Genomic DNA, 26038 nt, shown 5'->3' on the forward strand with positions numbered 1-26038 from the left:
GGACTTATAACTGGACTATATAAAGAATTATTAAAGCTCAATAATAAAAAGATAAATAATCCATTTAAATATTAGGCAAAGGATTGAAATAAATATTTCTCCAAAGAAGATATACTGAGAAGCAAATAAAAAGATACTCAACATCATTAGCCACCAGGGAAATGCAAATCAAAGCCACAATGAGATACTACCTTATACCCACCAGGGTGGCTAGAATAAAAAAGACATACAATAATAACTACTGACAAGGACATGGAGAAATGAACTATCATACTGGTGGAAATGTAAAATGGTGCAAACCCATTGGAAAAAATTTGCAGTCCCTAAAAAAGTTAAATATACAGTGACCATATGACCCAGCAATTCCATTCCTTGGTATATACCCAAGAGAAATGAAAGTGTATATCCACATAAAAACTTGCACACAAATATTCACAGCAGCGTTATTCATAATCTTAAAACAACACAAATATCTATCAACTAATAAAATGTGGTACAGTCATATAATGGAGTATTACTTAGCAATGGACAGAAATGTACCGACACATGCTACAACACAGATGGACCTTGACAATTTTATGCTAAATGAACCAAGCCAGATACCAAGGACTACATATTGTAGGATTCCATTCATATGAAATGTAAACAATAGGCCAATCTATAAAGACAGACAGTAGATTATTAGTTGTCCAGAGCAAAGTGGAGCGGTCACTTCTTTTTGGATGGTGAAATGTTCTACAATTGATTATGGGAATAGCTGCACAATTCTGTGAACATACTGAGAAACAGTGAATTGTATTCCTCAAATTGGTTGAACTGTATAGTTATGAAAAGCATTAAAAAAAAGGAGTGGATGGATTTGGGAAATTTTTGGAGGTAGACCTGACAGAGTTTTACTGAGGACATAATTGAAGACCTACAAAGAAAAAACCTGTACTTGATTAGAGCCAAGAGCCAAAACTTAATTGTAAAGCAGCATAAATGTTTCATTTCTTTACTCAAGATGGGCATATGTATTTCCTGAGAAGGCAGACAATGAACCACCTCAAAAGGAGGTGTTTTCCTCATTTCTGCACAAGTACAATGTTCATCTAAAGCGGTCAGAACTCAGTTATACTTACCTTGTTAGAATAAACAAGTGTTTGTGGCTTAAGAAAAAAATTCAAACACCTAACCTGAGGATAAAAAAATCTAAGATTTCTATCAATCATATAAGGATTTTTTTTGTCTCTTCTGGTAGGAATTTGTAATGATTTACTAAAGATTTGAGTGGTTTCTGCTTCATTTGCATTTGTAAATAAAGCAATGTAATCAGGAAAAGACCCCCACAGGACAAAAGCAAATTACATCATATCAGTTCCCTTATGACCAACCAGGAAAGGCTAATTTGGAAGAAGCACAATCAACATGACGGCATATTCCTTCCCTCGAAAGAAAACTAGATTTTCCTCTAAGCACTAACAATTTCTGCCTTAGACAAAGCAGACTTAAATGCAGTGTTCATGATTCCCTAATAGTTCAAGATGCTAAGTAATAATATTGACAGCTAACATCTGGGTTAAGTGCTTACTAAGTTCCAGGCTCTATTCTAAGCATGTCACATTCAGTCACTCATGGACTCTTCATAACACCCTAGTATTTTTTTAACCTTCTTATCGATGAGGAATTGCGATACCACAGATTAAGTGACTTGCTTGCTAATGGTCACACAGCTAGTCAATGGTAAAGCAGGATGTGAGCCCAGGCACTCCCCCGCTTACTAAGTCCTCTTCGGTCACTCACCCTGCACTGCTGCTCATACTCATTTCTCATCTGTGCCAACCTCTCTTCTTGCAGGAAGAATTCAGCACTGTTGGGATCGAGGTCACCAAACTAGAAAAGGAAAAGGAGAAAGCTGTCATTCTTCCCAAGTGCCCTTCTTTGACCTAGTACATACCAGAAGTCCCAGTTTCTGGTGTTCACACAGTCTCTTGAATATGAAAGGAATGTGACATTTAAGCAGAAACACCACCAGCTGGATGATGGGAAGAACATGCTAGAGAGGCATGTTCAACTAACACGGGGATCACTTTTCAGTACCTTGCAATGTTTTCCTCACGCGCAACCTCTTACACGAAATCTCTGCAAAAATGACTGCTTCCTTTCGAAAACCACCTACATAAATCCTTAACATAAAATTTCCTGGTGGAACTGCTTCTGCTCTTTTGAGTAAACTGAACTTCAGGCTGCATGTCAGGAAATCAAATTTAAACAGATTTACCTTTTCTGCTAACACATTTTCCAAATTCAGTTGAAGTTTTTTGGTCAGATTCTCATATTCTGCCAACTTCTCTGCATTTTCCAGAAGCTCATTTTCTAGACGACTGTTTTCCTGGTTTGGAGAAATTAAATAGGCAGGGATTAAAAAAATAAGCAAACTGTTGTACCATTTTATATGCGGCATGAATCAGTGGTCTAGTCCGAAAATCTGTGTACTTTGAAAGCTTCAGATTAGACAAAAGTAAATGTTAAAAAATGGATATTTCTGGCTGGCGTAGCTCAGTGGATTGAGCACGGGCTGGGAACCAAAGTGTCCCAGGTTCGATTCCCAGCCAGGGTACATTCCTGAGTTGCAGGCCATAACCCCCAGCAACCGCACATTGACGTTTCTCTCTCTCTCTCTCCCCCCCCTTCTCTCTCTAAAAATAAATAAATAAAATCTTTAAAAAAATGGATATTTATCTTACAATCTAGAAGTCTGTCCCTTCTTCTTCTTTTTTTTTTATCTTATAGAACTGTGCTGTCCAGCGTGCAGCCACTGGCGGTCCCTGTGGACACTGAGCACTTGAAATGTGTGCAGCTCCATCTGAGACATGCTGCACGTGTAGAATACTCACCAGATTTCTAAGACTTAACACAGAGACATAAAACAGCCTAATAATAATAATTTTTGTACGCTGATTATATCAAAATGATAATCTTTGGAAACACTAGATTAAATGAAATGATTTTAAATGGATTTCATCTGTTTCTTTTTACCCTTTAACGTGGCTATTTGAAAATCTAAAATGACAGGTATGGCTTACATTATAGCACTGCAGTAGAAAATTCAATGACACAAAAAATATTCTCAACACATTATCACAGAAAGAAAACTGGTTCAGCTGCCAGCAAAGGAGAAGACGGCAAAACTATAAAAAGTAGAATAACTCTAAAATCGATTTTTATTTAGTGATGTTATAGTTTGGTTTATATTTAATTTACAATTTTATTTTGATTCTAAGTTGAAGTCCACAAAGGATATTTTTCTCCCCTCTCTCTATGATACTTGTTAGAAGGGTTTCCACCCACATTTGTTAAAAAAATAGTATCACGCAGACGTGCCATTGACCTATTTTCTATGCCAACGTTAAAGGCTGATTGGAAAAACAGTATTTTCAAAGTACATTTTGCCAAAAGAATATAGAGCCAATATACTTTAATACATTCTAGTCCACACCTTCTCACAGCAATATGGAGTAAAAAAGAATGTGCCTGAAGCATTTAAAAAAAATACTACCTTCTATGATCTCACCTATAGGTGGAACCTAATCAACAGAACAAACAAGGGAGCAAAACAGAACCAGAAACATGAAAACAAAGAACAAACAGTGACCAGAAGGGAGGGCGGAGAGGGGATAGCGGGGAAAGATGGAGAAGGGTCAAGTCAAGGAACATGTGTAAGGCACCCACAGACAACAACAACTGGGGTGGGGGGCGAGAACTGAATGTGGAAGGTGGGGGTTGGGTAGGGCAGAGCAGAGTAAAGGGGGAAAAATGGGGACAACTATAATTGAACAACAATAAAAAATTGTTTTTAAAAACTGAGGGAAAAAATGCTACCTTCCCCTAAAATGCCAATTCTACAACTTTAACCTTTCAAAATATGTCTACATTTAGATGTCAAACAAGGAGGAGCAATCTCAGAGCATCAGGCCAGTGCTGGTGCTCTGGAGACTGCGGAATCCGATTCTGTTACTGACATCAGGGAGTGCAGAGCCCCGACCACGGAGAAGGAGTCACATGTGAATACAGTTGTCTGCAATGCAACAGAAAAGAATGCTATCTCTGGCAAGAACAAGTAAGTGAAATGGAAACAAAGTGATCCGGCCTGCAGTACTGGCAAAAGCAGTGAAGGAGCATAAAAGCCTATTAAGGAACTGAGGGAACTGATGGTTGGTGCAATGGGGCTAGGGGCATGACCCCGGGTGAGTGGGGGTTGCTGGTGGTTCCTAAGGTTAGAAAGGTACGACACACCCCATGTTAGGGGCCTCCAGTTCTACCACACTGCAACCTTATGAAGGGTAACAGTGTGACTGTAAGTGTTCTTTAGTAAAGTGTCTCTGGTGGCCACAGGGAGTCAGACAGAAGAAAGCCTGCACATTAAGTCCACTGAGAAATCGTGATGAATCCTGAACCTGTTCAGAGCCTGTGGAAGTGAGAGGAAGTGGATAAATCTGAGAAACATTTCAGAGCATCAAGAAGACTTGAAGACTGATGAGTGAGGATGGTTGAGGGTTTTAGTTTCTGTGACTTATAGCACATGGTGATGATGTAGAATAGGGAAAATAATTGAAGAGAGGAAATAGTTTGATGGTCAGGGAGCAAGAATTAGCTCAGTTTTTGATGTGTGGAGTTCAGGAAGCTTTCACAACCTCAACAATAGTGAATACTCCATACGTACTCATTACCTCCCTGACAATATATGTAGAGCATCTCATTTAATCCCCGTATCAATGCTACGGGGTAGGTATAATGATGGAGCCCATTTTGCATATTAGGAAATGGGTTTGAGTAACTTGATCAAGGTTTTCCAGTAAGTAGTGGTATCAGGATTCGAATCGGGCAGTCTGAGTCTAGAACCCGGCCTCTCCGCTTATCTCTAGACTACACTGTACCATAGTATCTGGTGTCAGAGTCTATTAAAGAGAAGGATCACTTCCTCTCTTGGGGCACAGGAAAGGAGAGAAGGATGTATAAGGGAAGAGGCACATTTGAAAGCACAGAAGCAAAGCTGATAGGCTCTGTGCAGCAGGGGACAAGAACCATTTGCTACGAGTAGGGGTTGAGGGGAGGGCAGGGAAGGGTGGGGGCATCAACCAGGCAAACAGCCCTGAGGACCCAGTGCTGCTTCAGGGGCAAAGAGGAACAAGATATACTAATCAACACTGTTAGCCAATCAGAAGCCTGGATACTCTGGAAATACAGATCCCAAGGGGGCCCTGCTATGTCTGAGTCATGGCGAAGCGGGATGAACTTACAGTTATCCCTGGGCTGAGCCCTGTGCAATCTGCCCTCTTAAGAGAGCTGCGGTTTCCCCAGCAGGACACAGACCACAGAACTGATAGGGTGATTACCTTTAAAGAGAGGGCAAGGCGGTCTCGGATGTAGTTCTCTTCTGTTTTTGCCTTCTCAATTTCCTGCTCAAGTTCCAAACGCTGCTTGCCCACCTGTTGCATGATCTGCTCTCGCTCCTTTCGGAGTTCATTCTTTAGGGCTGCTATGCGCTCCTTGTACTCTTCATCCAGTTTCCTGTGAGAAGGAAAGACTGATAAGCTGTCATCACATCCCTCAGAGATCCCCATGAGGATCCACCAAATATGGAAATAGAGTCACAGAGGTGGGAAGCAACTTAAGAAAAGTCCTGCTTTCCTTTAGGTTTAGCCACACTTAAGTCACCCCAGCCAGGTGTAGCCAAGCAGGCAGGCAGGCTGAGCCCCACTGCCCTGGGCCAGGGTGCTGGGTAGGGAGGGACCTGGCCCCACCAGTCGCACCTGAGGTTGTACTCATTCCGCCGCTCTATGGCCGCATGGTGATCGTCCACCTCTGAGGCCATTAGAGACTTGAGCTTCTCGGCTTTGTCCAGATCTGACCGTAGCTTCTCTTTTTCTCTGACCATTTGGTCAACACGCTCCCTAGAATTAGAAGCAAACTGAGTTGAAGGGAAACTGTTTGTAAGCAACAAGTAGGCCCAAAAAAGCTCTCATCTGGCTCACTTCAATACACACACAAAACCCAACTAAAATCCTTCCAAAACAAAGACATTCCACAGCTCCCTTCAAAAACCTACGTGCACATCTAAGCTCTCCCTTATTTTCACTGTAGAGAGATGATGGGAGTTTAGCCATATTCGCATATCGAATAAAGGAGTGCATGTCACAGGCAAAGGGATGACTTGCTGGGCGAGTATAAAAGGAAATGAATCAAAGCAGGTGAACCTTTCACCCAACTCACAGTAAATGCCGGATTTCTGCTTTAAAGCTGGCCAGAGCCGCCTGGTGAATGCCATTCTTGGTGACCAAAAGTTCATTTTCAAGAGCCAGTGTCAATTCTGTCAGGTTGACGTTTCCATCAAGGCTGAAATCCAAGGCCTAGAAATCGGAACAAGTTCAGGACAATCATGAGTTCTATCCACTGAAAGCAGAGAATGTGAAGGCTACCAAACCCAGGGAGCTAAGTTTATAGTCTAGAAGATGGATGATTATAGTTCTTTAGTGATTGCTAGTGAACAATCTTCAGTCCAGAACATGACTAACTTCTTTTTAAGGAAACCATCGCATGGTTATTTAAAGAAACATGGTTATTCAGTGCTATCTGGTACTTTAAATAAACACAATGGAATAATTCTAATCTTTATCAACCAGAGATCAGTTAAGAGCTTTTCTCTTATCAATAATTTAGTGGTTAAAAACCTGGAAAGTAGTTAGCAACAGACTTCTGGTTAAAGGAAGTGGGAAAATTACCTCTCATCTCTGAGGTTTTGTGAGTAGAAGTACCAGTAAGGAGAAATCAAATCAAATCACAGTTTTAAAAAAACCTGGAATTTTTCAACCCCTTCCTGATTTGTCATTTTTCTCCCATTTCTTGCTGCCACACCTTCAGGATCTCCTGGCTGTTCTCAATGCCCTCTTCCTGCCAGGTGTCAAGTATTCTCTCCACTGACGCATAGCCCATCCCGTCATCCAGGCAGGAGAAGACCCGAAAGCCAATGGTACTTGTCATCGCCGATGGGGTTGTAGTACGTCGTCCACTCTCATCGAAAGACTGGAAGAAGAAAGAGACTTCGGGAAGCCCAGGCATTTCAACAAGATGTGGATGAAGACCAAAACTGGTCAGTCCTGGCCACAGGGAGCAGAAGGCATGTTTCTCTAACTTATGCCGCTACAAGAAAAGCCGTGCAGCCCCTTTGATCTCCTTCCCCCAAGTGTGCCAAGAATGCAAAGCTTATCAGCAACAATTGCTCTGGTGCAGAGTTCCTTGGTGTAGAAGCAAATGCGTCTCTGCTTAACCCCAGGTTTCTTCCTCAGCTAACATTAAGGGGCATAATTAGTGGTCTTCCCACTCTGTAATTTACAGTCATTTCCTAAACCCAACTTTTCCTTCCCAACAGTTTAGTCTTAGTCTCATTCTTCTTTTGCTTCTTTCTCCTTAGTATTTTCTTCAGACAACCAATCAAGTCATTAAAATTTATTCAAATGGATTTTACTTCCACTTGTAAAGAAACTACTTCCCATTTCTTTCTTACCTGCATGGAAAGATGCCTTTTCAGTTGTCTATATGGAGTAGATGCCGATGGTGTAAGGGATTTTCCATTTTTGAACACACCGTAGAAAAAATCTTCTACACTCATTGTACCATCAGGTTCAAGGTTATGGAAGACTTCTTCAAGCATCTATAAAAGGATAACCACATATTTTAAATATTTCACTCAAAATAACACAAGGCCCAAAGTATACTTCTGGCTGAAAGAAACTGGCACCACTGTTGGTCCCAGGACTCCGGAGACGGAACACATCCCTTACTGTAATGTCACTGAATTTGCCTTCCTTCCTGGTGACTTGTCCTCCCACTTCACACAAACTAAACAGAAGTCCACTTCAACACCTTCACAATCTTCACACAAATAACAATGAACTGTTTTCTTTTTTATTCACACTTTTAGAGCAGGTGATTAATGTTACTACACAAATTTAAAAATTACTTAACAATATAAATATATAGACTCCTAGTGTTGTAACAGTAAAAGTTAGGTGGATATCAGGCCATTACACTGTGGGGACTTACAAAATACTGTACTTATACTGCATTTTTGAAGTTGGTATGTCAGTACAGTGAATTTGGCCCAGGGCAGATTGTAACGATCTTCACTTGGGTCTGAAACCCCTGCCTTGGGATTTAGAATGTTGTTTGGAACAATGCTATGTGTTTTGGGTTTTTAATTTATGTCAATGCTTTAGCACAGGAGAAATGAAGATTGGGTAAGAAGGATTTTGTGTGTGTGCGATAGAAGGGTTCCAAGAGATTGTAAAGAGAAGGGAATTTTGCCTGGCCATTTTGCAACCTCCCACAGTAATCAGGAGCCCTCATTGTATAACTGGGAAAGAGGACACTGGACGCCAGTCCCTTCCACGGGCTTGCCTCCGAGATGGTCTGTTCCCTGGCTCAACAGAAGAGTGGAGAGGGGGGTAAAGCAGATGAATCACTGGAACACAAACCAGGGAGGGAAGGCAAAGGCCTCTTTCTCCTCCTGGCAGTTGGATTCTTCTTTATTTGGGGAGCGGGGAGGGGTGGCTAAATTTTTTCTATATGAATATGCCTCCGATGAAATAGAAATTACCTGAGGATCTTGTTAAAATGTAGACTCTGATATAGTTAAATCTGGGGTGGGGCCTGAGAGTCTGGATTTCTAACAAGTTCTCAGGTGATGCCCATGTTGCTAAGTAATAAACAGAATAAACAACAAATTTATTCTTTTTGCATTACAGCCTACAATTAATTGGGTCCATTCTAACAAAGGCCTCTTTGTAATACATCCTCAGTTTTCAATATTCATTTCATAAGTCTGGACTGTAACTAGGATTCCTGCCATCTCAGAATTGTTGATTTTATTCTTCATGTAATTGCCTGAGGCATTTCTTTAATCTCAAATGCTTTTTTCCAATTCATATCCAATAGGAAACATCTGTTTCTATTCCTATTTATATACCACTTCCTCTGCAGAGAATTCTAAAACAAGAAAACCATTCTAAAGAGTGGAAATCTTTGGCAGAAGCAACAGTTCCTCACAGAGAATTGTGTGGTGAAAACAACGGAAAGGTATTTGGGTCAAGGCTCTGAAGTTGCCAAGATCCCTTGGCTTCTCCGTCTCATTCTTATCAACCAGAAGAATACTTGCTTAGTGGACAAGACTTTCAGGCCCGTCAAACCAGGAGTCACAGTAAAACCCAGCTGTGCTGACTGCAGTTAACAGCGTATTTTGGCTCCAACCTTAGTCCACACTATTTGAGTTTGTGGCCCCGGCCAAATCAATGCATGGCTTCCAGATTGCCCAAACACCCATCACCTGACCCACTCAGAGTGCGACCTGCCCATTATTGTACATGGGGGAGAGGGCAAGTGGCGAATAAAAAGGATGTGAACTCAGAAGAGGGTGGATGAGCAGGGTTGGGCTGAAAAGAGTACAAGTCAACTGGGCAAGTGGGGCACCCCCTGTGGCCTGTGCAGGAGCCGAAACTGGAACCCTGAGGACATTCTTATTCCCCATGACATGCCAGTCAGGTCTTTGGATGGTTGATGTCCCAATGTGTAAGTTGCAAAACAATGCACTCGAATAGGGGCCATGAACCCAAGTACCTAGAGAGGCCAGGGAGGCAAATAAATAAATGACAGGACAGGACAACCTGGACACAGGAGAAAGCACTGCTATTTAAAGCAGTGAACTGAACACATGAGGGCAGGCCCTGTCCAAAGGAACTAGGCACCTCTCACTGCCAGTAAAATGCAGCCAGACCCAACTTTTAGAAAAATTTCCTGATTTATAAAACTGCAGTTTTGACCAGTGTGGCTCAGTTGGTTGGGTGTCATCCTGCAAAGCAAAAGGTTGCCAGTTAGATTTCCAGTCAGGGCACATATGAGGGGGGCACCTAAAAATCCCCAGAATTATCTTCTGGAGGGTGGGCCCCTTGTAGTACAGGCTTTCTCCACTAGGTAAGTGTTGTAGGAACCCATCTGTGCCAGTGTACCAGCTGGTGTTGTTGTGAGAGGCTGCATTTGACCTCAGTGAATTTTTTTTTGAAGACACTGTCAACATGTTTGCCCATTTCATGATTTATGAGCGCACCTGCCCACACCAGGCTAAATAGTCAGTAATTTTTGATAAAAAATGACACAACCCCCGTGCCCCACCCTCCCTATTCACCCTAGGTCATGGGTTTGGTCCCAGGTTGGGGCACGTGCAAGAGGCAACCGATAGATGTTTCTCTCTGACATCATGTTTCTCTCCCTATCTTTCTCCCTCCCTTCCTCTCACTCTACAAATAAATAAATAAAATACATTTTTTAAAAGTGCAGCAAAACAGTTCAATTTTTAAACATTGAGCAGGCCAAATAAAATAGCCATTGGGCCATATTTGGCATCTAGAGTGACAGTTGGCCACCCCTGCCCTGCAGATGTCCTTGCTTCCAATAAGCAGGGTATGAGTTACAGACATAACCCGGGACTCTAGTTCCCCCTTTGTGGTAACGCAACACGCAGCAGTGATCTCACTGTCTCCATCTATGAAATGAGGAGTGACTAAGTCTAAAATTGCTTTCAGTTGTAAAATTCTAGGATTCCAAATTGTATGCTGATGAAATCATCTTGAACTTTCAGCTCCTCTGTGGTCCAGAGAGCTAGTAATACAAAGTACCAGAGCAGGCTGACAGCTCTGGAGGTTAGGAAGTGGAGAGACTGAGCAAAAAGGAAAAAGCACTCATGGACACGGACAACAATGTTGTGATTATGAGAGATGGGGAGGGAGGCATAAGGAGGATAAATGGTAATGGAAAATATAAAATAAAAAATAAATTAAAAAAACAAATACTACAGTATTTCATGATTTTTTAGAAGAGGAAAGCACTAAGTAAAAGTTGTATTCAATAAGCAATCTTTACTCAACCTGAGATCAGAGGAAAATAACTACATATGCTACTTCTTTCCTTTTAATCCTCACCTAAGAATATGCTTATTGATTTTAGAGACGGGGAAGGGAGGGACAGAGTGAGGGAGGGAAACATTGATGTGAGAGAGAAACTTCTATCAGTTTCCTCTTGCAAATGTACTGACTGGGGACCAGAAATTGAACTTGCAACCTTTCTGTTTATGGGACGATGCTCCAACCAACTGAGCCACACTGGCCAGGGATACACTCTTCTTTTCCAAGGTTCTAAAAACTCTACCACAAAGATGCAACTTCCTGCAAGTGGCTACAGTTTAATTCAAGAGCTCCTCAAAGACAGAATCTCAGTGGCTGACTTCCCAGGGAAAAGAGAGTGGAGTCTCTGTAACACACTGCAGGAAGCCAAAATATGGCTGTTTCTAGCCTGTGGCCAGCTGAACTTTTACTATGATTATTATTCATGAATAAAAATATGATGCGTGGCTTACCTCTCCATTGACATTCTGCAAACCATACTGCTCACAGATGGAGACCAGCTTCTTTCGGTTCAGGTGACCATCTCGGGTAATCCCCAAATCTTCACAAATCTCCTGCAGTTTCTCTTCTATCCAGTCTTGGGGAGGGGAAGACCCACTTTGGGAGGCAGTCAAATCATCTGGGTTCCAAAATCTTAGCTGGCCTGAAACAAAAGCCTACATTGTGTTTTCTCCAAAGGGATGGCAAAGAGACCTAGTTTCAAAGAAAACGTGCTTTTTGAAAGTAAAAACTATTTTTTTTTAAAAATACTATGCATGTTGATTCCATTTTGAGTTGATTCTAAAGTTCAAATAAAATGGGACCGTCAGTTCTCAGGCTGCAACTAGAGCAAACAGGCACGTTTTGGGGTTCGCTGGCAGTCAGACCCGTGTAGGAACTATTTCCCATGCAGTCATGCCAAGGCTCTAGTCTTGTTTTATTCCAACAGGAAACAGGCACAGGCTTACGCATTGGTGTCATCGAACGAGAAGGCTACTGAGAGGCATTCCGGAGAGCTTTAAGCATGCTGCCTCGACCAGAGCTACCATGATTTTTACTATCTCCATATTCTTTCTAGTGTAAGCACTAGGACTACTTTAGCTGAGAAGAAAATTTCATGATAAATATAAAATAATCATAAAGTCTCGAGATTAGCTTGTTCCCCAAATCTTTACACATGTGAATATTCTGACTGGCAATTCAACTTGAATGAATAAAAGGTTGTGACTCACAAGTTATTAATTATCTATATGTTAAGGATAAGTTCTATTTGAAGACTTAAGGGTCAAACTATTTATTTAAAAATCAAAATTTGTGTTCTAAAGTTCTCACTTCTAGTTAAATTTTCAACTTACCTATTAGAGAGTCTTTAAAGCCATTACTTAAACATGAGATCCTACTGGCACAATTTTGTGTGCCTGGAAGAACCTTGGAGGGCTGAGCAGAGCATAGGGTTATTCAGCAAAGAGATCAAGCCTCTTACTGCTGTGTCTTTACAGGTTGGAGACCTAGAGAACACGCTGTAACTGCATTTACAGTTAACCTGCCAGGGTAGGCAGGTTCTGTCGGCTGAACCACAGTGCCATCTGCTGGCCAGAAGATCAACGTGTTTCGATGTTTCTTAAATACATCTACAACTTGTCAAGAGATAGGTCAGTATTTAATTCAGGACTGTTCACAGATGAATTTCAAAGTCTATATGAGAGTAATTAACCTGTAAGTGAAATCCTACATCTTAGTTTCCATATCTTGCATGATGTTAAAGGTTAGTATTTTAAAACGAGCTACCCAATTGGGAATGGATTGCTGCTGCTGTTCTTAAGGTTGCTTCTTAGCAGGCCGCCAGCACACCAAACTACTAGGGAGAAGGCTAGGAGATGCAGGAAGGGGAGTGTGGAGAGTGCCTGTGGACAGCAGCCCTTCCTTCCCTGACACACACTCAGTTCTTACCTTCCGCTTCATACTCCTCACTGTGCTGCGTCTTCCAGTGCTAGAGAAGGCAAGAGAAGGTGGTTAGTGTGCTTTAGAACTCAGTTTTCCGAAGACCAGCTAGCTCTCTGGCTCTGAGATCAGCATCTGAGTGAGTCATATAATCAGGACTCTCACACAGCCTTCTGCAGTATCTCACCAAGGATTTGCCTTTCCCAATTGTGAGGTCACTTATTCAACAGCAAAATCTATCACAGCCAATATAATCAAGCCAGAGCATATATACAGATTCTAGCAACTAATAAGGGTTTGTATGTATGCACTGATGAGTTTGGTCTTCAACAGATGTTTATTGGGTGCCAGGTATTATGCTATATCTTTGGAATACAACTATGAATAGCATTAACATTTCTTGCCTCGAGGAGTTTACATGTTAATGAAGACATGCAGACAAAACAAAACAAAAACCAAACAAACATACCAGGAAGTACAATATTGTAGTGTATTAAGCACTAAGAATGGAAAGTTCAAGATGCTATAAGGATATACCTAAATGGATATCCTTCAGACTTGGGAGATCCGGGTGGACTTCCTGAAAGAATCAATGTCTAAACTGAGAACTGAAGAATGAGCAGGAGACAGCTAAGTGAAAAATAAGGAGCAGTTACTATTTGCTGACGCATGGAGGCAAGAACAGCCTGGTGTGCCTGTGGCACAGTAAAAGGTAGAGATACAACCCAAAGAAAGGTAGGCTGGAAAGCTCCAGTAAAATAAAATATACATTGCCAGTAAACTGCATTAAAAGCAGTGAAGTACATCTGACCTGGGCCATTTTATCCCCTTATCATGCTATATTACTGCTAGTGTTCTCTAAGTCACAGCACACAGCTGTGGTTTGCGTTAGTGCACAAAAACACTCAGCCGAGGACACAAGTCGGAACCCAAATCCATGCCTGGCTCCACTGGCCGTCATGGCACTGTCTGCTCCAACCAGCGGCAATGAGAAGGTCCGCAGTGGCTGTGGCCTCATCGGCAAGCTGCCTAATCACTCCTTTTGGGAGGTTCTATGACCAGTGCAGGAAACCCCACTGAGAAAAGGTATACCCCCACCCCCCTGCCTTTCGACACCTGGCCGCTGTCTCTGCAGAGAGCCAACTTTATGAATGAAGCTACCTTTGATGACCAATAACCAGCTTACTCTGATGGCTGAACTGTACAAGATGAACTGATTTCTTAGAATCCTGAAATAAATCCAACATGAAAAGGAGTCTAGTTATCTCCTGTCTCCAGAGCTTGGATTCCTCAGGGCAGGCAGTGTGCCACCTACAACTCGTAAACGCTGCCTTTCAGCAGTAGCTTGTTCAAGTTGAGATGAGCTGAAGGACTTCTTCCAGGCAACCTAAGCACACCTACTTTGTTCCCTCGCCACACTCACCTAGTCCCCTCCTCTTAACTGAAGGACAAGTGTCCACCAGGGTGTCACAGTTCCGTATTTTCCTTAGAAACATGTTGAAGATAGCACTGATTCAGAGAGTTCGGTAAATTTTGCCACACTAAACTGAAACCACAAACTGACGATGCTGAGATGGATTATTCTCACCATACAGAAAAAAACATCAAAAGGCTGTAACTCCAAATATGTAAATTTACTACAACTCATTCAGATGCCAACTGAAAGTCACTGATATACACGGTGTCTGTGGAAAAGGAGTTAGGGCGCGATGTGATTTTTGCTTGTTTGTTTGTGGTTACAATTTTATCAGCCCGCATTTCCACATAAAGACGTATCTCAGACCTGGAAGATAGCTAAGCATGGTGGGGGTAGGGAGGGAACAATGGAGTAAATAGTCCTCCACAGATTTTCTTATTTTATTGTTTCTGGGCAGAATTCAACTGTTTTTTTTTTTTTGTATTCGAAGTTTTAAATCAATAAAGATCTACTAATAAAAGCACCCTGCCTATCTGCTATCTGTCCCTCCCTTTTTATTTCCTTATACAACAGAGCAAATGATTTAAATGCTCACATAACTTCAGCACCCCAAGTGTGAAAACTCACTGAGCATATAATATGTTGGACACACCCTAAAATAAACTCCATTAAATCTACCTAAAACAAATAAACTAGGCATCTATGGCCTAAGAACCTTTGGTCAAAATAAAACCTGCCAAATCACAAGCAGGGGGTGAGGGGCGGGGGTGGTTAACAGCACAAACTGACAGCAGAAACGGCGGAAGAATGAGTACCCTGGACATGAATGATGAAGGGAGCCCCTACTGGAATACAGTTGGAAAAATGCAAACACACCTTCAAAAAAGCCTTAGGAATAATTCCTAAAGCAATAAGGTGTGTATCTTGCTACACAATAGTTTCATTCTTACATTTGCTCACTTCTCAATGCATTCTAAAATAGTGAGCAAATAGTTCAGAGGAGCACCAACATCTCCTGAGTCTATGGGACTGGGTGCAGGCACCTGATTCAATCCCCAGGGCAGTACCTTCCGCTGTGCTCTTTTCCTGATTCTTGCCCCTAACTAGTAAGAAACAAAGTTGAAGGGATTACAGCACAGAGGCAAGAGCCGCACTGCCAGGCTCGGAATCCTGGCTTACCTACCAAGTTTGGTTTGGACAAGTTTCTTAACATCTTTTGCCTCAGTTTCTCCATCTATAAAATGGGAATAAAGTAGTACATATTTCACAGAGCTAGATGAAATGCTTAGAATTGTGCCTGGCAGATATAAGCACTATATAATGTCATGTTTTTATTGGACAGGTATCAATGTAGTACATATTAAACTTATGTTTGTAGATTTTTTTTCATTACATTTAAGCTTAAAGCATTAATTTGGGTCGCCCTGGGGAGGTTATTAGTTACCCATGTCAATTTGTAAGAAAAATGCCAAGTCTCCAGCAAATATGCACAGAATACAGACAGACAAGTTACATAAGAGGCAACACAATCAAACAGATGCGGGGAAAGTTTCATTTCCTCAGCAATCAAAGAAGTATAAATGAAGACCAAGGAATCACTTTGTTGTCATTAAATTAGAAAAGTAAGATATGACTGTTATTAACATCAAACTCATCATTTAAAATAGGCCTGTTTATATGTTACTGGTAGCAGTGTAAACGGCTATTACACTTTTAGTAAAGAAAATGATTTAATGTAACAAAAGCCATAAAAGTATTCATACTCTTTGACCCAATAATTTCATGTGATTTATTATGGCAATAAAGTCAAAGGAAGAATAAAAACAGACATAAATACATACATTTAGCATTTTTTATAAGAGTATTGAAAACAATTGAAATATTCAACAATGTAATGGTACATTATAATGCGGTCACTAAAAGTACAATGATAAAACCATGTAAGAGCATAGAAAAACATCTTATGAAATGTTAAGGGAAAGACCATAACAAAAATGCCACCTACGCTACGATCACTACTGGCAAAATATTTATACAATTAGACAAAGACTGGAAGGAAATAGATAATAAAGTAGGTACATTTGGTTGAGGGAATATGGGGAACAATTGTATTTCCTTTACTGTAATAAATGTTGTTTATGTAATATAAATAGGCAAACCTTCACTGTTTCCTTTGCCCACCTGCCCTCAAATTCTCACTACATGAATTCCTGTGACCTGCGGGTGTGGAGAAGAGGAAAGTCCTCTCTGAAGGGTCCTGTAGCCATGTGACCTGCGTGTAGAGAGAAGCCCTGTGGGGGAAGCCCAGGTGCTGCTCTGGAAGGTGAACGCTGCTGGTACCCAAGTCTCCTAAGCTTAGTGGGGTGTGGAAAGACCAGGGACACTGATCTGGGGCCTACACTGGGGACTGACTATGACCATCCAAAGGAGGCATTCCTCAGATGGCCTAACCCAACTGCATCAGGCAGCACGACTCCCCAAACCCTGGGCAGCACCAGCAGCTTACATGCTTTCACACTGACTCAGGGCAAGAGGATGTGGGGTAAGGGATAACAGTGTTTTAAAATCTCTAGGGGAAACAATTTTCCAAGCATGTCTCCCATGGCCCTATGTAAGAAACATGGAGCCAGCTAGGCCCAGCCCATGCTAATGGCTACATTTTCATTCCAAGACCACCTCAATTGGAGAAGGAGTTTGCCATCCCAATAGAGGGATGTAAACACACTGTAGCTGAAAGTTTGTTACTACATTGCAATTGGGGAACTGGCGGGGCGCGGGGTGGGGGGGATTCAGTTCAGTCACAGCTCATTTATTTTCATTCTCACTGCCTGGAGCCAGTAGTTCCAATTAAAAAGCAGGGGGAGAGGGAGGGGAAGGCAGGTGAAAAGGTTGGGGGGTTAGATCATCAGACCACTGGAACACCACCAATAAAGGCAGGCATCATCCTGGAACAAGGTCATTTAATCGCTGATGGTTTAGCCAGCAAAGTGAAAGCCTAGCAGGTGGCCTCTAGACTCAATTGCCAGCAGCACTGGAAGGGGGATAATCACAAAAATCTCTGGGGAAATGGGGGAGGAAGGGAGGGACTATTGCTGGGATGTGTTCTCAACACTAATTCACAACAGAGGAGTGTAAATTTCTCCCCTTGAAATCTTGTGTAGCCTCTCACTGGAGAAAGAATAGATATCAATAAAATTTTTAAAATTGCTCTGTGGGACTTCAGCTGCCCCCGCCTCTGGAGGCAAATGGTGGCTGGCGGGAGCACAGGGGCCTGGCAGGGAGGGGCACACGGCTGCGTCTGGCTCTGCCATTTCCTGCGACCCCTCATACTTTACTCCATCTGCAAAGTGGGGACACACAGCACATGAAAGAATATGCCTGGCACTTGGGAAATATTAGCTCTTTTATTATGTCACCCAGAACAATAGTGTGGTTAAGGGTTTGGACTCCAGAGTCAGACTCCCGGAGTCCAATTTCAGTTCACCACCCCCACTTACTGGCTGTGCAGCTTTGGGCAAGTTCCTTAACTCCCACTGTGCCTCAGTTTCCTCATGGGTAGATCAAGAGCAATGCCTACCTAGGGGGGAGTGCTAATATTCGGAAAGCACTTAAAAGAGTGCCTGCTACCAATTGAGTGCCAAGTGTCTGTTAAGTGAATAAATACTACAGTGACTATTCCTACGACCTGGGCATTCAAAACTAGGCCAAAGGCAGAGGAAAGAAGCAGCAGACAGACCAGTGTCAGCTTTAAGAACAAATCCAGAAGAGACTTGCAGAGATAACAGCTTTGAGCATGAAGTTGTGATGAAGCAATCAACTTTTTCCTTGAAATCCTCACCTGAGGACATGTTTATTGATTTGGGGTGGGGATGGGGGGACAGAAAGAGAGAAGGAAACATCGATGTGAGAGAAACATCGGTCAGTTGCTCCACCACACACCCTGGTACCCTGCCTGAGGATCAAAGCTGAAATCTAGGTATGTGCCCTGACCAGGAATTGAACTGAACCCACAACCTTTTGGTGTATGGGACAGGATGACACTCTTACCAGCTGACCCACCTGATCAGGGCATGAAACAATCATCTTTTGATTCAGTTTAGAGGCAGGGCTTTCTCAGGGGCCTTCCTCACGTGGACAGTGTCCTCTGGGTGGCCACAGCTGGCAGGGCCTATGCTTCCATATTACCATGCCAAGTGTGCTCGCCAACAGCCCCACCGAGAGCAGGCAGAGGGGAGAGGGTCAGAGGTTGCCAGGCTCCAAAATGGTTGCCACAGAAGGCAGCCCCCACCCCTGCAGGCAGACAAAGGGAGCCCCCAACCTGCCTTGGGGGCTGTACATCTCGGTGTCACGCTGGCCATTGTAGCCAGCTCTCTACAGCTGGATGAGTATGTCTTGCACACGTGGGCCCCACAAGCGGCACTGCTTTCAGGAATGCTTTCTTTGGAGGGACACCTGCTTGGCTGGACTGCAGAGCAGATGGCCCGAGCCTCTCGGATCCCGGGCTTCCAGCGCCGAGGCGGGGCCAGCATCTGCAGTCTGTGGGCCTGGCGCAGCCCCTGCCCACAATAGTGCAGTCACAGCCCCCACCAACCATCTGCTCCAGGGCAGACCTTGTGCCCTGCAGAATGGAAGGATAATTAAAACAATTATGGGGGCACACCCGGGGCTATTCTTTTCCAGCAGGTTGCTGAGCTGATCTCAGCAGCTTTAAGCAGAGGTTTTTTTTTTTTGTTTTTGTTTTTGAAAGGGTACAGCCTAGCAAGTCCAGAGAGAAGAGGAAGGAAATTTTCTAGAATAACAAAGCTTCCCAAACAAACTGAACCATAGAGTCCATTTTACAAGAGTAGCTAAGCAAAGGAAGTCTCTGAAAAAAAAAAAACAAAAAAAAAAAACCCCAAACACCCCAAATTGGTTTAGGAGAATGCTTATGATTGAAACTGTAGGACTTTTAAAAACACAGCATCTATGGTGCTTTTAACTAATAGTCCTAAATATTTAAAAGCCACACTCTGGGCCAGGTACTAGAAACTAAGTGTGCCCAACAGGGTCGGCTACTGTTTCTGCGGGGACACACTTCCCGGGATTTTGGTTCATTTCCTGCTCTCTCAGCTGTGAAGGCAGAGTGAGCAATGGAGGACCTGACGGCCCAGCTCCTAACCTGTCTGTTCTGAACCCAGGCACACGCTGCTCAGTTGTGGAGCTGTTGCAACTAGAATGCAAATCAGTTCCTGAGACAGATCCTGTATCACGGTAATGTACAGTCCAAACCTACGTGTCCCTATTAACCAGTGTTACCCCAATTTTAAAAAAAGGCAATTAAAAGTTACACGTCAGTGCTGGGAGTAACAAGAATCAACGTTGGCATGATTTTCAAATGCACACATTTAGATGAGTCCTGCTATGTTGCCAAAAAGCCTTCAGTGTGTGAAGAAATGCTCAATTTAAAAGTTTTAACCTTAAACTTCTCCGACAAAGGTTGGAGACTGGTATTGGTTCACTGAATTTTAAAGTCCTAAAGGAAAAAGATTTTTTCTATACATCCGCTCATGGTATCCAGCTCATCAGAGTTGCTCTCGATGGGTAGCGAATACTGCTTTTCCATTTGGAAAACATGTTAACAGTGTATAATTGGAAAATGTTATTGTTATCGTTAAAATTGCCTTGTTAATTTTTGATTTGTTGCCTATATCATTTCCTAGTTAGAAAATAAATACTAGAAATTGGTGACCTGGAAGTAGATACAGGTGGGGGCTGACTCCAAGGGAACTGCCCCTGGGATCAAGCCAGAAAGACTTTCCAGAACAGCAAAGCTTGAAAGACATCTTATTAGCTTTGAAGGGTCTTCTTTATATCACTTTCAAGTGATCTACAATTGCGACTTGGATGAGTGTTTCTTCTCTGAGAATAGCCAGATGACCTAATCAGACTGAAGAAATATAAAGGGAAACACGGGAATCCCACTCATAAACTGTATCCTGGTGATGTCACATCATTTGATGGAAATAAATGGCAATAGTAATAAAGCTGTCTACAGACCATCAAAGTCAACGGCCAGGATAAAAATGTAATGGGAGTGATGGGAAAACAGGTTCATTTCCACTTCAAAAGCTCTTAGCAGAACTTCTCTCAGTTCTTAAGATGTTTGCTCCAGAATTCAGTATTTACTCTATACCATGTAAATGAATAATTCATAAAATTTAACCACAAGGTTTATGCATGTATGAAAACGAACATAAGGGGAATGAATATAAGTCAGTTTCACACTTCTTGAAGAAGTTTGATTTTTATGTAGGGTAGTAAAATCAGTTTGTTCTTTTTTTTTTAAGTTTGTGAACCCCCACCGGCTCCCATCTTCCTACCCGCCAGTCCCAGCACAAAGACGGCGTGCTTGTCCATTCTTGAGTGAAAAAAGCAACTGGCTTTAACTTTTCTCCCAGGTCCTCGCTTAAACTGCGTGGTTCTGGTTTTCACTATTATTGTCTACAGTTGAAAAAATAATTGTTTAAGCCCTCTCGCACTTGATAAGAATCTTGCTAGGCCTGATTTATTCCCGGTGGAGGAAAACACTTAACAAGGTGTCCCCTGTTTTCAACGAGGACAGAAAGCGAAGTGGCGCTGCCCCAATTGTGTTAGTCGGACAACCTTTCCTACCAGGGCTGAGTAACACAGAGCAGGATTGAGAATTGGCTTTGTTTTTCTGCCCCTTTCCACCTACCCCCAGAAGAAACAGGAGCATAAAATTCCGGGTCAGTTCAGTAGCCGCAGCATATACGCATATAAAAGGGGGGAAATGCACTGTTTAGAAACTAAAAACTCACTTCTTGTTTCTTAATGAAGTGAAGCAAAAATGACTGACGACAACCAAAACCTTCTCACTAATCACACCTTACGTTGGAATCAAGAATGTGCCCTTTGTGAGCCTGGATTCATTCAGAATAGAATGCCCAGTAGAATTGCCTCGAGTGAAAATGATCCCACGAAGAGAAAAAAAAAACACCACTTTCCTTTCAATACCACCCAGAACGAGAGGTCAGACTCCCAAGGGATCCACTTGCCAGAGATGCACACCAAGTGGGACGGTGGATGCCCACTTCAGGAAACCCACCTGTCCTGTGTGAGTCAGCACGTTCCGCCGCAGGGTTTCCAAATGCAGTTCTGGAATACACCTGTCGGTGCTGAAAACTTAGCAAGATAGCAATGGTCCTTCCCTATGGAATGGCTTTATGGGCTTGTAAACTAAACTTGGTAGGGGAGGCATGCTTAGTAGCTAGGTTAGATATTTCCTGTTTCACCAGGAAAGAATCAAATGGCCTAAATAAAGCTGGGGGGTGGGGATAAATGTGTGGGAAGGGTAGAATGAAGATGATTAAAATGTTTACATTTTGCATTAGGGCATTAACATATGTGAAATTGAAATGAAAGTTGAATATAATCGAAAACACCTTGTAACAAGATTTATTCTGGTATATTCTATTCGGGGGATGAGGTCGTGGTGGTGGAGCATGTCACCCCCTAATAACCATGTGAGCCCTCACCCGAGGCACCAGATCACAACGGTGCACGATCAGCAGTCACGAGAGGAGCACCAAGTCGCTGCACCTAATGAAGCCTGAAGCTTTGTGTGGAACTTACATTAAAAATAAATTTGATCGCTTGAAAGCAGTCTATACCAGCATCACCCTCACTTCCTCACTTGTCTCTGCATTTCTATGTTTTCTTGTGTGGCAGGGGAAGGGTGGAGGTGCAGGTAGACTGCAGAGAAGTATGATTACTGAGAATTACCTAGAAGTTTAGTTATACGTATGGGAGTAGACCTTCCATGGAAAGATGCAGAACCACTAGCCCAGGAGCCTCGGAATGAATTGTCAATCTGTAGCAACTCCCCTACTGTGGAACAACCCTAGAAAGAAGCGGGCAGGGTAGATTATTGTTTTATCCCTGAAGATGACTGTTTGCTCCCATATCCCCCCAGGACGAGTTTCTAGAAGGAAGGACGCCACTTCGAGGACAGCTTTTATAGGTGCTTGTGGCACCATTCTATCCCATTGCCCACCTCTACCCAAGTCCTCAGATAAATAAAATAATTATTTGATTCAAGCTAAAGCTAAAATTCGTCTCCTCGTGGGTAACAGCAGCTAGACTTCCCCTCCATTTAACTTCTGACAACAGTTACAGGTCCTGTTGCCTTCATCAAAAAACTCTCAAGTCACCCCAGGAACCACCAGGCAGATCTGAGAGCAGGAGAAACTGTAGCCCAAAGGCAAGCTCAGATCCCACCTGCCCCTGAGCCAGGATCCAGGAGTCAAAGGAAACCAGTGATCAAAACCAAGAAGGCCTGTCTCCAGCTCTCCATCTGACTGCTCCTTATGAAATATTCACGCCAGCGGAGACCAGTCCTGCTCTCTCCTTCAATACTGCCCAGTGGTGCTGAGATGTATGAGCCACTGATAAAAAAAAAAAAAAAAACAAAACACAACCGAAGATTAAATTCTTAACACCCAAAGGCAGGAGACCAAAGGGCCTCAGGCAACCGAAAGGGAGAAAAAAGAAGTCAACGGTACAATAAAGAACTCCTGACAGATTCTGAACTCTTCATAAATTAAGAGTAAATAAATCCCACAGGTCACTGAGAATTTTTTCCTCTCCGGAGTCCCCACTTAGAGGCTACCCTAGAATAGGAAAGATTACCCAGCACTCTGGGAGACCTAAACAGCTTCTGTAGAAGGGGCGAGGGTATTTCTAGCACAAGCTGCCCAGAGCGTGAATTTCTGTTGGCCTGCTGAGTCGAGGCCCCTATGAAAACTGGCCAGGAAACAGGACTGCTGTCTTGACCCAACAGTATGCAATAAGACTGACACCCTGATGCAACTATGTCACCAGGCATCTGTGAGTGTGACCTACTATTGCGATTACTGCCTGAAGCTGGGACTGGCCTTCCTTACTGCCAACAGGAACATCAAACATGTCATGTGAACCTATTAATTTTTTAAAGTGATGAATTGATTTCAAAACTGACAGGCTCAATGCAGCTCACAGATCACTTCATTTTTAAGCAAGAAAGCAGCTAGATGAGCTTTGGTTTGAGTCCATATTCAGCAATTTAAAAAGACAGGGTGAAAGGTGCTGCCTGGAACTCCTGGAGGCTTTCTGGGGAGGGATGTCACAGGCTATCAAAGTGAGTCAGGAGAAGTCCTCGGGGGAACAGACCATGAGAGAAGCGACCCCCTCCAGGCCTCTATTAGTTGTTCTGCTCATGGTGGGTCCTGGAACACAAAAGTTTCTGTATTTAGCATCAAAAGGTCACACCCGAGAGGTTCTGGAGAGGTCAGAGAAGCTCAAGTCCATCAGGGATGAAAAGATTCTCCCAACATACCCTTCTATTAAGACGCAAGTAGCAAGATTTTGCCCAGACGCAGGCCTCCGCTCTTCATTAATACATGAGGCCAGAGTCTCACTTTTTAAACAGTAAATCTCACTGGAAGTCAGTGGGTAAGATAAAACAAGGCTTTGAGAAATATACTGCCAGCAACAAAAGCAGCTCTGCCCAAGAACTTTCTGTGTGTTCCCAGGTGGTAACTAGAAACTATCTTATTAAAAACTAAGGAATCATTTAATTCCTTAGCACCAAATAATAATGACTTGGGTGTTAAAAATAGTTGGAGAAGGAAGATACTAGACTTAAAAGTGTTCTGGAAATAACCAAAGCTAACCTCCTAAAATGCTGAGACATATTTTACCCATTTTTTTTCATAAAGAAATGTCTCAGATACATTCCACACCACTGAGAGTTATTAAACAGACTTTGTATAATAAAATGATACCCTTCCTGACAGCAAGATAAATATTACAAACATTGCAATAACCAAAGTGTGCAAATTACTTGCCTCCCCAAAACTGTATATGTAAAAATTTTCTGCATGTGAATATATGTGTTTTATTGGGGGAAACAGACTAAATTCTCACAGGGACCCACAAAAGGACCTGACACCAACCAAACCAAGACGGGAAGTAGCCTCTGCCTCAGACTGCCTGGTCCCCAGGGCTGTGATGTTCTAGGCAGCGTTTTCCTTCTTGCTTCTCATGGCCTTCTCTGTTTTCAGTTGTCACTTCTCTCCCACACTACTCTTTTACCATTTCTGCGGTTTCTCTCTCTTCTTCTCTAGCTACATTTCCTCTTCTCTTTTGGCTCACCTTTTTGACCCTGCCTCTTCACTTCTGGGGTGAGAATAGGTATTGCTTGTTTTTAAAAAACGGTGCAACCTCTGACTGGCAGATCAGTCATGGGTCTTCTAAATTGCAGTACTTGTGGCTGGTTTCATTTCTGCTCAGTACTTGGGCCCTTTTGTTACCTTTGGGTTTGTGGGTATTCTGGAAAGTTGAGGATGCTAGATGTCTGATTGCTGGGGATGTGATTGGAGCAAGCTTCCTGCAAATTGCAGTGAGCTGAACATTCACACACATGCCCCAAACCAGCCTACAATCTACAGACTACTTTCAGAAAGTTGAGGCACTTAGCCTCTTTTCCAGTTTATATTAGTATCTGAAATGCTCGCATCCCCAGGCTGAACTGGGGTGTGCAAGAAATATTTAGAGCTTGCTCAGCACGGCATTTTCAATCACATTCTATAAATGGCATGCTGTTAAATGAGCCATAAAGAAAGAATCAAGAAAATGTTACTGCTTCTCCTTTACTGGTACATTATGGCAACATGCAAGATGAAAAGCAGGGAGATGAGGGAAGCAGGCGAACCTGACTGTTGGAGAGCCGGACATGCCCGGGTGCCCCAGAACCGGGAAGAAGAACCATAGCAACTGCTGAGTGCTGCGACAAGAACCAAATTTGAAAACTGTGCCCCCACCCAAAAGATAAGATGCCAGCTCTCAAAGCCCCTAAACACACTGCTTTCATTTCCTACCTGTCATGGATGCTGCTTTATAGTTTGGGGTTGGGGTCTGTTAGCTTTTTACACAACTAAAACCAACAGGGTCATGGAGGAGAGATCTATTTCCTAGAAAGTTATGAGAAGTGGCAGACACCAGATAATCTAAAAATAACTGAATCCAAAATGTACAAATACAAAGCATGCACAGAAACATTAACTCTCCCAAAGTTGAAAGGGATGAAAATATTCAAACAATAGAAAACATAGCCTATTTATCCAAAAGGCAAGTAATAAGATCATCAAGGAGATGGTAACTGAGAAAAGTCATTCACTCCCTCGGGCCTCCTGTCTCTGCACTGCGGCGATGTGGGTATCCATGGACACCCACACCTGCGGCCCACACGATGCGCCTGTCCGATTCCTTACCTCATTGCGGTCACTGGCCGGGATGTGTAAAGGCCTTGCTTCTTCTTCTTCTAGGGGCTCAATCACTGTCACCTCTGCAAACTCCTCCACAGATTCTTGAAACTCCGGTAAGGACCTTCGCCCATAACGTTTCCCACCTCTAACATATTTGGGCTGAGCTTCTAGCGGGCAGTCTGGGCAAGGAGACAAGAGTTGGGGCCACATTACATGACAATCTCAGCCCTCAGTTGATTCTCACAGCCGCCAGAGGCAGCCTCTTATACCAGCCCCAAAATAAACCACCACCATTCACCAGTTGTGGTAGACGTGGGTGTGTGGGAGCCACCAGGGCAGATGCAGAGCATAGCTTCTAATTCTGAACGATTTCACTGTGCCCAAGGATACCTCTGCATGTGATGGGA

The 26038-nt window shown here is 42.9% G+C and overlaps 1 protein-coding gene across 6 annotated transcripts in view; it reads right to left on the bottom strand.

Annotated features, from left to right (window-relative positions):
• NIN (ninein) overlaps positions 1 to 26038 on the bottom strand; it is a 96966-nt gene that overhangs the window by 36538 nt on the left and 34390 nt on the right. For all 6 annotated transcript variants that reach the window (XM_045822118.1, XM_045822117.1, XM_045822119.1 and 3 more), the window contains 10 exons: positions 25638 to 25810; positions 12921 to 12960; positions 11444 to 11634; positions 7544 to 7690; positions 6895 to 7062; positions 6253 to 6389; positions 5793 to 5933; positions 5376 to 5550; positions 2261 to 2371; positions 1783 to 1872 (listed from right to left, as the gene is read on the bottom strand). In XM_045822118.1, the coding sequence (XP_045678074.1) occupies positions 1783 to 1872; positions 2261 to 2371; positions 5376 to 5550; positions 5793 to 5933; positions 6253 to 6389; positions 6895 to 7062; positions 7544 to 7690; positions 11444 to 11634; positions 12921 to 12960; positions 25638 to 25810 (1373 nt within the window). The remainder of the gene's footprint in view (positions 1 to 1782; positions 1873 to 2260; positions 2372 to 5375; positions 5551 to 5792; positions 5934 to 6252; positions 6390 to 6894; positions 7063 to 7543; positions 7691 to 11443; positions 11635 to 12920; positions 12961 to 25637; positions 25811 to 26038) is intronic.

The sequence above is a fragment of the Phyllostomus hastatus genome, unplaced genomic scaffold (assembly GCF_019186645.2).
Source record: "Phyllostomus hastatus isolate PE091 unplaced genomic scaffold, TTU_PhHast_1.1 phas_scaffold_501, whole genome shotgun sequence".
Taxonomy (NCBI): Eukaryota; Metazoa; Chordata; class Mammalia; order Chiroptera; family Phyllostomidae; genus Phyllostomus; species Phyllostomus hastatus.